Source organism: Danio aesculapii, chromosome 22 (genome assembly GCF_903798145.1).
Source record: "Danio aesculapii chromosome 22, fDanAes4.1, whole genome shotgun sequence".
Lineage (NCBI taxonomy): Eukaryota > Metazoa > Chordata > Actinopteri > Cypriniformes > Danionidae > Danio > Danio aesculapii.
In genome coordinates, this window is record NC_079456.1 from 29,138,358 (window position 1) to 29,154,468 (window position 16,111).

Sequence of the window (16,111 nt, forward strand, 5' to 3'; positions counted from 1 at the left end):
AGACTCGGTGTATTAAGCTCACATTCACGAGTGAGGTAATGTCTCATTCCTGCATCAGAGACCACGGGCATTATTACTCGTCAGTCAGATTTTTGAACAGACCGACCACTTCAACTCTAGAGAGCGTTAGGAGCTACACTTTACAATAAACATATTCACCAGAAGGTAAGTTATGCCTTAGAATTTTAAATTATTTACACGAACAGATACACTGCTACGACCATGGTCATTAGGGCAAGTACGATTTTGCAGTAAAGGGTCCGTATTGTTGAATAGCACTATAGCTTATTCGACCGAACAAATAGAGTATTATCCATTTCATACAGCACCTCTTACATCTATTTAGCATAAAATAACATTTCAGACAGAATATTGCTACTTTTGTCTAAACTCACCGGTGATGTAATGTCTCATTCCTGCACGAATGAAACGGTGAGTCAGGGTGAGAAGGCAGGCTTGGGTCGCAAAATCAGACAAACACACACATACAACACACCATCTGTCTGAAATCAGCTTAAAAAATTACCTAATTTTAGCAAAGGACTTTCTTTTCTAACAGATGGATGGTCATCCGAAGGTAAGTTGCTTGACCTCAAGCCCAAACAACAGAACTCGACTTGTGAATGTGTATTTTCAGTAATAAGTTCATACTGTAGTTGTTTTTGATAGTCTGACATTTAAAGGTTTCTGATTAAACTTCCAGCAAAGTTTATTGCGGTTATCGGTTTTGTTCAACTTGATGAAACGCGCCACGTTTGAGCAGTTTTCGCGGAAATTATCAAACGGACAAGAAGCTTTATGGGAAGCTTTTGTGACTTGGGTATTAATTGCTATGCCCAACCATTAATATACAAAATGCGCCAATTGTTAAGTTCACACAAGTTTCATTTACAGTCAGTTTGGCGTCCGGTGTTTGGAAAATTCTGCCCCCAAAACGGGGCGTTAAAACGGGATGGTTGGCAAGTCCAAAGAGCAACAAGGAAGCAGACACATAATGATTGCTAATGCCATCTAAAGATATGTGCAAAAGGAAATCTCTCTCTCTTTCTCTCTCTCTCAGATTCTCTCAAATGTTACATATTTATTGCCAAAGCATGTGTGATATTTACATCAAACAGAACATACAGTATGGAAACAAATAGCATTTTTTTTGTCATGGAATTTTTATTTTTGAAAATAGCATTTTACATTTTAAAACAACCCACAAAACAATTCCCAAATAAAACAATCAACATCTGAAAATAAATAAATTAAAACAAAATAATAATAATAAATAAAATAAATAAAAATACAGAGAAAAAATAATAATACCAAACCATATACATATATACACATATACCTTCACACAATCCACATCTAAGGTTTTTAAGTGATTAAAGAATGCAATAAATTGCTGACGCTACCTCTGATATTGTATTTAATTTTCTCAAGTTTTAAAAAGAAAACCAAATCTTTGAGCCACAGTGAAATAGAGGGGGGTTGTGGGGAGGTCCAAGACAACAGTATTCTGAGCCTAGCGAGAAGAGATGCAAAAGCCACAATGTCAGCGTGTCTCCGGTTTAAAGGTTGACACTGAGAGGGAACACCAAAGATCGCGTTTAAAGGGCAAACAGCTAACTTGACCCCCAGAATATCAGAAACAATTTTAAAGAAAGTACTCCAAATAATTTTGCAACTTGGGACAAAATACAAACATATGACTAAGGTGAAAGTTTACATTTATCACACATATCTGAAACATTTGGATATATTTTAGAAAGTTTGGCCTTTGAGAGATGAGCTCTGTAAATCGTTTTAAATTGTATAAAACTGAGTCTAGCACATGAAGTGGAGGTGCGCACATTGTTTAAAACTGCACTCCAGCAGTCATCTTCAAACTCTAAGTCAAGTTACATAGCAGGGAGAGATGTTGAAGAACAGGATTTTGCTTCTAAGTTGCACCATGATAAACAAGAGACCTGTACCCAAAACACCAATTTCTGAATATTTGTCGCCCAGTAATAATACATAAAATTAGGCAAGGAGAGCCGTTCACTTTTCCAACTTTTGTCCTCAGCAGCCCTCTTTCTTCGGGTGGAATCAGGATTTCTTTCAATGCATCAAGAAATGTGACGAGGCATTCTGCATCGTATGGGCCAATAGTTGGTGTGGCAAAGGACCCCATCATTGGAGATGTCAGCACACATGGTGATATTGGCACCCCTCTGACCTGGCACTGTGACAGTGGCCCTCTGCCCAATGATGTTCCTCCAGTGTCATATCTCCAGAAGCCGGCTTCATCCACAAAAGTGAATTTGTGATGTGACCTATCAGCTTCAAACTCCATTATTCTCTAAGAAAAAGAGCAAATTCATGAAGCAAATTATTCCAGTTGCATGTAACAAAAAAATTATAAATTGTGTGGATTTCGGTCATACACTTTCCATCCCCAGGCAGGATTGGATTAGGATTGAGGAATGGAGAATATGGAGGGACATAAACTACTAAAAAACGTGGGTGGGCAGTGAATCAGTTATAAACCAGATGAGGTCTAATTTCTAAATTACAATTATGTGTGACAGCTGTTTACTCATGTGATGAGTTAATATGCAAAGTAAGGCAACTGACTTCACAATTTTGAATGACAGTGTGTTCCTTGTGAAAATGAGATTTTCTGGATGAGAATTGTGCCAAATGCAGAGAATTGTGTCTAGTGTTTTGAAAAAAAGTGTGTTTTAAACCTGCAATTTGAATGTAAAGCATGAATTGTGCTTGTAGTTTAGTAGAATTGCTTCAGGGGGTTGGCACATCAGTTACATGTTGTAGTCATTGTGTCAGTAGTAAAAGTAATTGTGTGTAAACAACTAAGAAAAACTGTAATGAGGTAATTACTTTTTTCCAACTGCTTACTGACATTTTCAAAACAGTGTCCCCTTTTTTCAAAACTCTGCACACAATTCTCAAAACTGCTCACACGAAATACAAAATGCCTCACATTTTATTCAAAATCTAACACTGCTTTCAGAATGCAATAAGCACATCAGATTGAAGCATTTGCATCAAATGTCAAACAAATCTTTCATAACAGTAAATGTTTGAATATAGCATGCAAACAGTTGTTCAAAATCTAAAGCTCTTTGCTCTTTCATAGGCTTATATCTACATTTCAATGCAATGTTCTACATTGACAGTAATCTGTTGAGAGGATTAACACAAACACCAATGAAGACATAAAAAAAACAAAAAATATTTATTAGGCCAAACATTATTGGTGTATAAAGTAACATACAACAAAACTATAAAAATACTGTATATGTATGTTATGTAAAGCAAAAGAATGTTCTTTAAAATACAATAAAGAACACAATTGTGTGTTTGGGGTCTCGGTGTGAAAAGCATTCATTGCCTGCAGAAGCGTCATGCGGGTAAAGGGTTGGCCATCATACACTTTCCAGCATCAGGCTGAGAAGAATTACTCTGTTCTTTTTAGAGAAATTTTGAATTTTGAAAAGGTGAATATAGTAGGCACAAAACTACAAATTGTAAATAGGGTGGCAAAACAGTTTTTTTGGTCCAGAACAGCCCTTTGTCCTGTTACCTTTGACCTATTTATAGGCCTGCACTACAGTGATTGGTTTGTGATCAGCTAAGAAATTAATGTTTCCACATTTGAGGAGTGTGTGTGCGACCCATGTGAATAAGTCTTGCATTTTGATTTGTTGTGTTTGGAACATATATTTTAGTGTTTTAATATATTTTAGTGTTTTTTATATTTACAACACTAAAATATATCCAGTTTAGCAGTAAGAAGCTACGATACAGATTATTGAGCTGAAGCTTAACTACAAAATTAAATCGCAAATCAAATAGAAATCGCAATATCTGTCATAAAAAAAAAAAAAAAAAATTGTAATTAGATATTTTCCCCAAATCGCACAGCCCTACTGGGCACAGTTTATCATACAGAGCATGGCGGCTGTCAGTCAGCGCTAATAAATGCATTCACTGATTCAGAGGCAGCATAGGAAGGGCGATGATCGTTGTACAGCTTTAATGGAAAGAAAGTGAATAGAGACGTTTTTTATTAACTTCAGCGTGCTTTCAAGCAAAAAAAAACCAAAAAGCACAATTCTCTTGAACAGTTATTGCAATTATATCACATTTTAGATCGGCTCTGTGTTGATGGTACTTTTACTTTTCATAGAAAGATTAAAAACACGGGAGAAATATAGGAAAATACATAAGGATGATGGCAGGGATGGTACACTGCATGACCCAACTGTCAAATTTCTCAAACGAAATGAGTGCAGTTAACTCAAAATTGACTGAAAGTTAATTTTACTCATTTAAACACAGTGTTGAAGTTGAGTTAGTGAAAGAGATAATGACATACATATACATAATGATATTATCCAGTTTTTCAATAATATATGTTACTGGTCACTTGAGATTATATTTATAATGGTGTGAAGCTGCTTTTTATTTTAATGATAATAATTCCCCTGTTGTTGTACACTGTAAAACCCAACAGTCAACTTTATCAAATGAAATGAGTGTAGTTAACTCAAAATGTATTGTAAATTAATTCTACTCATTTAAAAAAGAGTTTTCAACTCAGTGTTGATGGTAATGAGTTAATTAAATACCTCATTACTTCAACCTAAATAGAGTAAGTTCACTGTACTCATATAGATCAGTTTTTAAAATAAATGGTTTGTAGCAATCGGTTTCCTTAAACGGTTTCAGTTGCCTTAATTGTACTGTATATCTACTGTATGTACTAATGAACTCCATGTTTATAGAGTAGTTTACTGCAAAACACACTGTGTATAGTACAGTAATGACTGTATTGCATAACCTTACCTCGGCGTATTGGTGATGGAGTTCTTTGATGCACTCACTGTTCCTTTCAAAACTATATATATATATATATATATAACTGCAATAAGCTGTTTCTCATTGGCAATGGAATAAAATACAGGGAATATATTTGTGTTTCAATTCACAATATGAACAGCTGTTTACTTTGACGTAAGCTTCTATAAGTTCTGTTTAGAACATGATGTTATCTGTTCTGACTTACCATGTTAAAGCATTTGTAAATTTGACTGTAAAATTAGATTGTTTTGGTCTTGGTGATGCTTGTGAGTAAAAGAAGTTCAAGCATTTGAAATTGGCGTTAACTGGATGCATTTTGTGTCAAAGCAACAAGAAATGTGTTAATTGTATAGCTTAAAAAGACGTTTGTTATGCTAACTGCATCAAGAGTTTAGGAAACTTGTTAAATGTATTGAAAAAACTGTCATAGCGATTGTAAAAAAACTGTAAATAATACATATATATTTTATATTAAAGCCTCTTGCAATTAACTAATCATAACATTTGAAATTGCACAGCCCTAGTGCCCAGATCAGCTTTTGAAAGAGGAGTGAAAGTAAACCCTTTGGGAATTGAGTGTGTGTTTAAACAGACAAATACACTTAATAATAATAATATGTATGTCCGTCCTGCATGTTTTATTTTAAATACAACTAATTTTCTCTTAAATGAGCATAAACAGTTACTGAAGTAATGGAATGCTTTCATTAGCCTATTGATCTGTGCAGTCATTCTTTACACTTCTGTTACCAAATTAAACAAAACGAGAGATTCATTTGCTGTTCTTCTTCAAGAACTATAGTAACTTTAATCAATATTTAAATTCAGCAAATAAAAAGTAAACAAGATTTTATAACTTGATTTAATTTCTGTTTAGGCCATTGATTTTAATAAGCTAAAGTGTTTTCTAATCATTTGAAGTTCATTGATGTCCCGTATTTTTACATCTCAATGTTGAGAAGTATGCTATACAGTACATATTACTCGAAAGCTGAAGCTTTTACGGATTGCTATATTTATTCAGAGGCACCTTGTGATTTAGCGTTTGAGTTAGTGAATGGTGCCAACACTCACTCATGATATTGTCAAATATAGCTGCCATTTGCAGAAGATTTTGAAAGGCTTTAACACCATGGTTGCATATTGTCTGTTGGGGTCTGTTTATTGTTGTGTGCTGATATTTTTGTTCTATATTAATCTCTGTGGTGAAAGATAAGCCATTTGTATCAGATAATTGTGTTCAACAGCTAGATATTATAAATTGTGTTACAGATGTGACCTTAAAGTGAACGCATGTGTTTGTCATTGTAGCTCTGATCAGTGTGTCTTACACTGATTTCTCACCAATACCCTTTAAAGACAATGTTTAGTTTTGATTTCTTAACTCACATAAAGCATTTTTAGGTAGCATGATTTTGTTCTTGGTAGTCTGGTTTGCTAGTTAGATTTGTTTTGTTTTGCTTCTTTTATTTATTGGTTGTTATCTTCTTGAACCTCATTTACCACCGGCCATGGGCCGGTATAAGATTCTGACAGTATGATAATCTTGGATTTAAATATCACGTTTTCATGGGATCACGGTATTGAGATTACAGCTCTACAATATATACTTTTTTAAATGTCGGGGTAAAAACCAAAAACCTTTTCTCCTTTGTACACAAAATATTTTAATTTGGAAAATATTTAAAATATTTTAGAACAGTAAACATGTCTTTCATACTCAAGTAAACATACATTAATTATTGACTTCTGATGTTTTTATTTGTTTCAAAAACACAGATTTTGTACAATTTAAAATAAAATAAAAGAATTTTTTTTAATAAAAATCTTACTTATACTTTACGAACGGTATAGCAGAAAAATTTGACCGTTTTAAAACCTTGACTTTTCCAAACCGCGGTATACCTTGAAAACGGTTATGGTCCCATGCCTGTTCACTACTTTCTGAATTTTTGGTCAATTCCTCTTCTTTGGTGAATTCCTCGTGCTGCTTTTCTGTGAATAATCCTTTTCCTATTATCCCTTTCTTCTTTATTCCCAGATGTCGAAGGGGCCGCTGCCAGCAGGAAAGGGTGCAGCATGTCTGACATGTAAAGGGATCTGCCCTGGATTCCAACCACATTCTTGGAGGTAATTTATTTTCTTGGCTGAAGATATAAAAATGAGAAGAGTTATGCCTGCTTTGTTTCACTGTGCGTTCATGTGTGTGGGTGGAATAACTGTATTTGTGTATGTTGGTGTTTCTTTGTAAGTTCTTTGTGTTTCTACTGTGGCCTTGGCTATACGAAACCCATGCAACACTAATGTCAGAGCATACCACTACAAAGACGAGGTATTTGGTTCCCGGGCTTACAATTACAGTTTTTTTTTATTTATTTATTTATTTTTTACAGTCACTATGACAGTGTTTTCTAAGTTTCCTAAACTCTTACGCACCTAACACACACAGTTGGCAAAATGGTTAATTTCATGCTCAAAATCACACATTGTAAACTAAACCCCAAAACTATATTTCAAAATACAATACAGTTTTTTTTTTTACAATTGCTATGACAGTTTTTTCAATACATTTTAACAAGTTTACTAAACTCTTAACATGGTTAGCACAACATCTGTCTTTGTAGGCTATACAATTAACACATCTCTTTGACAAAATGCATCCAGTTAATACTAATTTAAAATGCTTGAACTTCTTTTACACACAAGCACAACCAAGACCAAAACAATGTGTTTTTACAGTCAAATTTACAATTGCTTTGAAGTGTCAAAGCAATTGTAAATTTAACTGTAAAAACACATTGTTTTGGTCTTGGTTGTGCTTGTGTGTAAAAGAAGTAAAAGTAAAAATCTCCAGTATGTCAGAACAGATAACATCATGTTCTAAACAGAACTTATAGAAGCTAAAGTCAAAATGAACAGCTGTTCATATTGTAAATTGAAACACAAATATATTCCCTGTATTTTATTCGATTGCCAATGAGAAACAGCTTATTGCAGTTATGCAAATACATAAATCACAGCAGATTTATATCTAGAAAACACACTCATGATCATATGTATGTTCTAAAAGGGACTCTTTGGGCTGATTTTGTGTGGAAAAGGAACAACAAAAGAATGCTTCCCATCAGGGGCGTCGCTAGACCCAATTCACTGGGGCACGTGCCCCAGTAAAAATCTCCAGTGCCCCAGTAAATGCATTGAGATATGATTTACTTCATATGCAAGTGTATTTATTAAGAGTGGCAATTCCGAAATAAAGACGTTATTCTCTAAGTGCAACCGAACCAACGCTGGTGAAAGCAATGTGTTTAATCAAAAAGCAAACTGAGGCATCTCCGCGTGTGCGCAAAGAACAGGCACGCCTCTTGCACGCGCTGCTCTGAGAGTCCCGGAAGTAAACATGCGCGCCAAAAAAGACGGCTACCTGCTTGTTACGCGCCGCTCATTCGTTGTAAAACCAGCATAACAGTTTTTTTTGTTTTGCAAGTGGACAAAACTAAAGTTTAAACAATATGATGGTGATCTTACCAAGCATGCCTCCTCAGATTTTTTTCGTATGAAGCAAAAAGGAGGGATGACGATTCAGGGAGGTAATACTTAACAAACCTAATTATCTGCCATGTGTCAAGTTTACAACAGATAATCCTATAACACATCTTTTTTTGTGTGTTTTATTGAATTGTCAATAGAATTAATTAATATTTATGCAAAAGTAATTTCTTAAATGATCTTAGCATCACTCCAGTTGTCTTAACATTGTTTTCCAGTTACATTTAAGATTATTTAGAAGAATAATAATATGTATATAAGAATAATAATATGTATATAAAAATAATGTATAATAATAAGAATACTTTTATTTATAATTTATAATTATTTTAAAGATTATGACTTGAGAATATAATTTTTCCTCAGCGCTGCACTTTTCTCCTTCGCCCTCGCGCTGAGTTCAGGTGACTGAGTGTTGTGAAGTAGTTAAACTATTCTCAGTTTAATGTACAGTGTCAAACTTTCACAGGAATATCAGTATATTAATATAGGCTTTGCTAAAAGGCTGGTCAAATGTCTTTTTTTACAGAAGCTAACAGACCCGCATGCTGGGACCACGGTGATGAGTCAACAATCGCAAATATTTTGACTTATTTAAAGTAGGCTATTCACCTTATTCTTCACGTACGAGCGGGCGCCGCCATTGGAATCTTTTTGGCTCGAGACTTCCGTTCTCATTCACATCCATTCATTTTTAGACGTTAAAAACAGCTCGGTTTGCTGCTTCATGTTGCAAACTGACATTTTCTTATTATATTATTCTACTTTGTCTGTATAGTCATGAAAACACTTGCGTGTAGAGCCAGTAGTTTGATCGTTTTCTGCCGTTTATTATTCCTAGGCATTTCTCCCATAGGCAGCTGAGTCGGAAGTTCTAAAACAAATCGCAAAAACAAGCGCATTTCCGCATTAAAGAATAAGGTCAATAGGCTATAGCATATAATAATTTTGTGTAAAGAAGTTTATAAAAAATTTAGCCAATATATCACAGGGGTTTGTGTAGCAGCAATTACGGGAGCATTAATTAAATCCTTTTTTTCCCGTGGAGCGAAACAAACACTGCACAGTTGTGTAGCGGATGGAGACGCACAAAAATATATATTAATTATATATATTTTCGTCGGAAGAAAAAAATATTCTTTGAATGAATTTTGTTTTGTATAATTTGTATCTTAGTTTTTGTCGGTCAGTTATTTACAAAATAAACAAGAATAACTAATAAACTTTGAGGTGAAGCGATGTGCCTCAGGGTCCGCTATATGCTGCGGCCAAAACACAAACTGTTAAATACAATCGTAATATAAATAAAATAAAAGTGAAATATTCAGTTTCGAATATTGAATCTTTGTTAACTGTATGATCAAAATGAAAAGAGCAGCCTATATTATCACTCTTTATGACAAACATCCATTGATCGGTCAGTTTCACTTTAGTTTACTCAAAGTGTTTGAACTTTTTGATATTTTAGGCAAAGTGGTCTGCATAACCAATGATTGAACGTATTCACCTGCGACCCACCCATAATTAAACTTCATGTAGGCGAGCTGGCGTTTTAATTACCTGAACCGTATTAACGGCTGCACCAGCATAACCGAGATCTGCATATTATTAGCAGAACCAGCAGATATAGGAGAGTTTGTTTTATAACAGCGTTTTATGCTTCTTAAATATCCTATATTAAGAGAGTGACTCCATAAGGTACATAACCTGTGCACACTTGATTATTACTTTAATGTGTAAAGTCATGGACGCACCTCACAGCACAAAGCATAACTTATCCGTTAAATATCCATGCTTAATATGTCATTGATGAGGTCTATCTATTGAAAGGGTTACAATATAGGCTATATATGCGCTACATAGCAGGGACGTTAAGGTTGTAGGTAACACTTTCAGTAGATAGGCCCTGAGGCACATCGCTTCACCTCAAAGTTTATTAGTTATTCTTGTTTATTTTGTAGATTACTGACGATAAAAACTACAAAGATACAAATTGTACAAAACGAAATGCGTTATTTGTAAAAAATATATGAACTGTATATTTTTGTGCGTCTCCATCCGCTACACAACTGTGCAGTGTTTGTTTCGCTCCACGGGAAAAAAGGATAATGCTCCACTGTTATTGCTGCAACACAACCCCCTGTGATATATTGGCTACATTTTTTATAAACTTCTTTACACTAAATTATTATATGCTATAGCCTATAGCCTACTTTAAATAAGTCAAAATATATGCGATTGTTGACTCATCACCGTGGTCGCAGCTTGTTAGCTTCTGTAAAAAAAGACATTTGACCAGCCTTTTAGCAAAGCCTATAGTAATATACTGATATTCCTGTGCGATTATATATATATATATATATATATATATATATATATATATATATATATATATATATATATATATATATATATATATATATTTTTTTTTTTTTTTTTTTTTTGAGGGGAGGGTGGAGGGATGGGGGAAGGGGGCACGTGCCCCAGTAGAGCTTTATGTCTAGCAACGCCCCTGCTTCCCATAATGCCTTGCCAGAGAAGATATCAGGTATGCTATGGATGAGAACATTTGGCTAAATGCAGAAGATTAGTTTTTATTTTTTAATTTATCATAATTGAGGTGCTTTTTCTGTTTGTATATCTTGTATGTCTTTTGCAAATAAAGTCTGTACTGCAGCAATTCTGTGTCAGTAAGTTTTATTTTATTTTTACATAAACTAAGTTACTCTGATGTGGTCATTCATTTTTTTTGCATTGAATTTGTGCAGCAAAAGAAACAAAATGCATACATTTACTAAACCCAATGAAACAAAAATGTAGAGAGGCTTCAGGTTGTCATTTCAGCTGATAATACTGTTTTTTTTTTGTCAATGTGTTATGATGGACTAAATGTTCCTGTTTAAAGAGAACATATGTTAGGGTTTTGAATAATTATTTGATTTTGAAACATGTTTGCATTGTTTTGTTAGACATAGTCTATTGTGTTTGTTTATTATTATATTTTGAACTGTAGTTTTGGGGTTTTGTTTACAATGTGTGATTTTGAGCATTAAATTAACTGTTTTGCCAATTGTGTGTTTTAGTGTGTATAAAATAATAATTAAAAAACTGTAATACTGTAAAACTGTAATAAACTAACACAATAGACTATGTCTAACAAAACACTGCAAACATGTTTCAAAATTAAATAATTATTTAAAACACTAACACATGCTCTCATCAAACAGTAACATTTAGTCCATCATAACACATTGACAAAAGAACACTATCATCAGCTGACATTACAGAAACTGCATTATTTTATGTGTCAGCTCTGCCCTTATTGTAACGAGGAGTCTGAGTCTGTTAGAATCCATATGCAGAAGTTTATTAATGGAATTAGACAGAGAGAGATCAACGGGTAAAAAAGCAGAGAGTCAGCAACATGCAAGCAGTCCAAACCAAACAACAAACACAGGTGCAATTCCAGGAGACATAGTAGTAATTCAGGCAGAGGATCAGTGCAACAATAATCAGTCCAAAACAGATCAAGATACACAGGGGCAAATCCAGAAGATGTGAGAAGGCAGGCAAAAGTTCAAGGCAAGAATAAGCAGTCCAAAACAGAGAAAGAGGGCAAAGACAGGTAACGTACTTGGTCAAAGCAGGCAAGGTCATACACAGGCAGGCAGTCATGAAAGTCTCTTGGAACAACACTTGGTAAGGCAGGTAAACAGGCAACACTTCTCAAGGAAGCATGGCCTGAGCTCTTGCTGAAATACAGCACAAACAGGAAGTGACTACAGAGAAAGCGGAGCTGCATCAGTAGTCGGGTAAGGGGCTCCCTCTGCTGGTGTGGCGTTACACTTATATTTGAAGCCTCTCTACATTTTTGTTTTGTTGGGTTTAATAAATGCATACATTTTGTTTCTTTTGCTGCAGAAATTCAATACAAAAAAATAATGACCATATAAGAATAGCTTCATAAAATGTAGTTTATTTAAAAAAATAAAAAATAAAATAGAGACATAGAATTGCTGCAGTACAGACTTTATTTGCAAAAGGATATTAAGATAGTATAGTATAGGATAGTAAGATACACAAACAGAAAAAGCACCGCAATTAAAATAACTAAAAAAACAAAATTATCTTCTGCATTTGGCCACATGTTCTCTTCCACATCACACCTGACATCTTCTCTGGCAAGGCATCATGGGAAGAATTCTCTTGTTCCTTTTCCACACAAGATCAGCCCACAGAGTCCTCTTAGAACATATAATCATGTGATTGGAAAAACCTGTGTGTGGTTCCTAGATGGGAATCTGGTGTGATTGTATTTGCATAACTGCAATAAGCTTTTTCTCATTGGCAATGGAATAAAACACAGGGAATATATTTGTGTTTCAATTCACAATATGAACAGCTGTTCACTTTGACTTTAGCTTCTATAAGTTCTGTTTAGAACATGATGTTATCTGTTCTGACATACAGTGTGAAGGTATTTGTAAATATGACTGTAAAATTACATTGTTTTGGCCTTGGTTAAGCTTGTGTGTAAAAGAAGTTTAAGCATTTGAAATTGGTGTTAACTCTATGCATTTTGTATCAAAGCAACAAAAAGTGTGTTAATTGTATAGCCTACAAAGACGGATGTTGGACTAACCATGTTAAGAGTTTAGGAAACATGTTAAATGTATTGATAAAGCTGTCATAGCGATTGTAAAAAAAACTGTGCTGATTGAGCATTAATAATGTACACCTGCTGTTAGCAAGCAGAATTACTGAAGAGAAACACAAAACTACAGCTGACTGCAGTCACAGCTTTAAAAGAAATAAAACACATTTAATCTCTTAAAAACTTAGCAGAGTATCATCTTTGACCTCATCAAAATGGCGCTGCAGATGGCCGCCTCAGTGTGGAGCTCTCCAGTGTTTGCACTGTTTTTGTTAGTTTGTCCTGTTTTATGTTTATCAAACACGATCAGTTACACCAGGGACGAGCTGCTGAACATTCGGCAGTGCACACCAACTAATCACGAACCGGAATTTGATTTCTCTGGCGTTTTGCGGAACATTGGCGTTGGCGGAGCAGCTGTGGAAACGATACAAGACTCGTCAGGCTGAGACAGCGCGGCTTCAGAACGACACTGGCCAACATCCATCTGCCGAATCTCTGCTCTCTTCCTAACAAAATGGATGAAATACTTCTACTCACACGCAACAACAAGAACTTTAACAACTCTACTGCACTGTGTTTCACAGAAACCAAAGCCATTCCTGACAGTGCATTACACCTACCGGACTTTCAGCTGTACAGAGCAGATGGCGATACGGATGGTGGTGGGACATGCTTTTACATCAACAGAAGGTGGTGTGCAGATGTAACTGTGTTAAAGAAGATGTGCTGTCCTGATGTGGAAGTGTTTTTTCATTAACTGTAAGTCGTTTTATTCACCGCAAGAGATTTCCTCGTTCATTCTCGTCCGTGTTTACATTCCACCGCAAGCACACGTGAGTACTGCGCTGCAACAGCTGGCTGATCTGATCACAGAGACAGAACAACCACACCCGGACTCTGTATTTTATCATTCTTGGTAACTTTAATCAGGCAAAACTCACACACAAGTTGCCTAAATTCAAACAGCACATTACATGCCCCGCCAGAGACAATAACATTTTGGACCATTGCTACACCACAATAAAGGATGCATATTTCTCTGTCGACAGAGTAGCTCTAGGACTCTCTGACCACAGCCTGGTTCATCTTATACCAACTTACAGGCAAAAACCTAAAACTACTAAGCCACTATTAAGGACTGTTAAGAGATGGACCAACGAAACTGAGCAGGTCTTACAAGCCTGTTTTGAATGCACTGACTGGAGTGTTTTTGAAGCTGCAGCCACCAACCTGGACAAGCTCACAGAGACTGTAACATCATACATCAGTTTCTGTGAGGAGTTATGCATCCCCACCAGGACCTACTTATCATTTAACAATGATAAACCATGGTCACACCAAAACTTAGACAGCTTCATCAGGCCAAGGAGGATGCCTATAGGAGTCTTGTACAATCAGGCCAGGAACACACTGACAAAGGAGATTGGTATGGCTAAGAAGAGCTATGCCAAAAAACTGCAAAACCAGTTTTCTGCCAACAACGCTGCATCAGTGTGGAAAGGCCTGAAAGACATTGATAACTACAAGACACCATCCCCAGACATCGACATCTTGCAAACGAGCTGAATATTTTCTACTGTAGATTTGACACCTCTGACCAGACACCCCACACCCGCCCGAACTATCTCCCTATACAGCCATTAACACCTCCAGTCATCTCATCCCCCCCCCCCCCCTACACTTCAGATCAGTGAGTATAATGTGCATCAGATCTTCAGTAAACAGAAGAGAAGGAAAGCACCAAGCCCAGACGGTGTTTCACCAGCCTGTCTGAGAACCTGCGCTGACCAGCTGGCTCCCATTTTCTCACAGATCTTCAACAGATCACGGGAACAGCGCAAAGTTCCATCCTGCTTTAAGTGCTCCACTATCCTCCCAATCCCGAAGAAGCCAAAGATCAGAGGACTCAATGACTATAGATCTGTTGCCTTAACATCTGGGGCCATGAAGTCATTTGAAAGACTGGTGCTAGCATATCTGAAGGACAACAATGGACCCTAGCTGGACCCCCTGCAGTTTGTCTATTGAGCAAACCGGTCTGTGTAGTGACCAGAACCTGCTTTGGCTGTGAAAAACAGGTAAAAACGTTGAAAATAACATTCAGTTTGTGGCACAGAGTGATCATTTGGGAGCCGCGAAGGAAGTATTAACCATACTTAGCAGTAAAAATGAAACTGAAAGCGCAACATCATTTACATAATCATGTCGCATTTTAGAGTTATGATTACGACAAGCATTAAATATGTTTTTCTTTCATAGTGTTGTGCTTGAAAATAAATGTTTAACAGTGTCAGTATAACCACTCTAGCCTATATAATGTTGAATATAATGCAAAATGGAATCTGATAATGACAAATGTTTGATTTTACCAGTAGAAAATGTTGTTAATGACAGATTGCAAGCATATGTCTAAAACATAAAAATTCAACATCAGACCAACAGTAGACCTACACATAATATTGTTGTTTTACCATATGTTTGAGAAATAACAATAATATTAGCCTGCTGATATTAACCTTTATTTTACATCACATACAGAATCGTGAAAAAATTGCGATCTTGGTTTTAGGCAAAAAAATCACAATTCTCATTTTAGCCGTAATCGTGCAGCTCTACTATTGATGAAATCCAGGCATAACACTGTATGACAACGCTTCAGATGACTGTTCAATAGCATTCAGCTAATCAGTTTGTCAGATTCCGGAGTGCTTTACAGGTCTAAAGAAAAATATTAATGATAAATGATCTTAAATAAAACAAATACATTAGAGATGGTATACAAGTATATAACTTCACTTACCTGGGAAATGGAGGCAACTTGAATGGTTTGTAAGCACAATTAAGAGAACACAGCATGCTATATCATCTAATAATTGTTGAAAATAATCCCAAAAGGCATTTGACTGTGTAAAGAAACATTAACCAAAACAAAAATACGATAAATATGCAGAGCTCACCGGCTAATTAGCTGGAATCAGCTGAGGTAACGAGACAGCGAGCAGCGAGACCTAGCTGTCAAGTGGCCATGGCCTTAATTATGTATACTTA

The 16,111-nt window shown here is 35.7% G+C and overlaps 1 protein-coding gene across 4 annotated transcripts in view; it reads left to right on the forward strand.

Annotated features, from left to right (window-relative positions):
• The first annotated feature begins 23 nt into the window (after positions 1-23).
• lmcd1 (LIM and cysteine-rich domains 1) overlaps positions 24-16,111 on the forward strand; it is a 79,748-nt gene continuing 63,660 nt past the window's right edge. The window contains exons 1-3 of one of the 4 annotated variants that reach the window (XM_056447409.1): positions 477-577; positions 2,057-2,288; positions 6,899-6,987. In XM_056447409.1, the coding sequence (XP_056303384.1) occupies positions 564-577; positions 2,057-2,288; positions 6,899-6,987 (335 nt within the window). In that variant the 5' untranslated portion in view covers positions 477-563. Of the gene's footprint in view, positions 166-476; positions 578-2,056; positions 2,289-2,313; positions 2,493-6,898; positions 6,988-16,111 lie in introns of those variants that run through there. The other 3 variants (XM_056447412.1, XM_056447411.1, XM_056447410.1) reach the window with 3 other exon arrangements.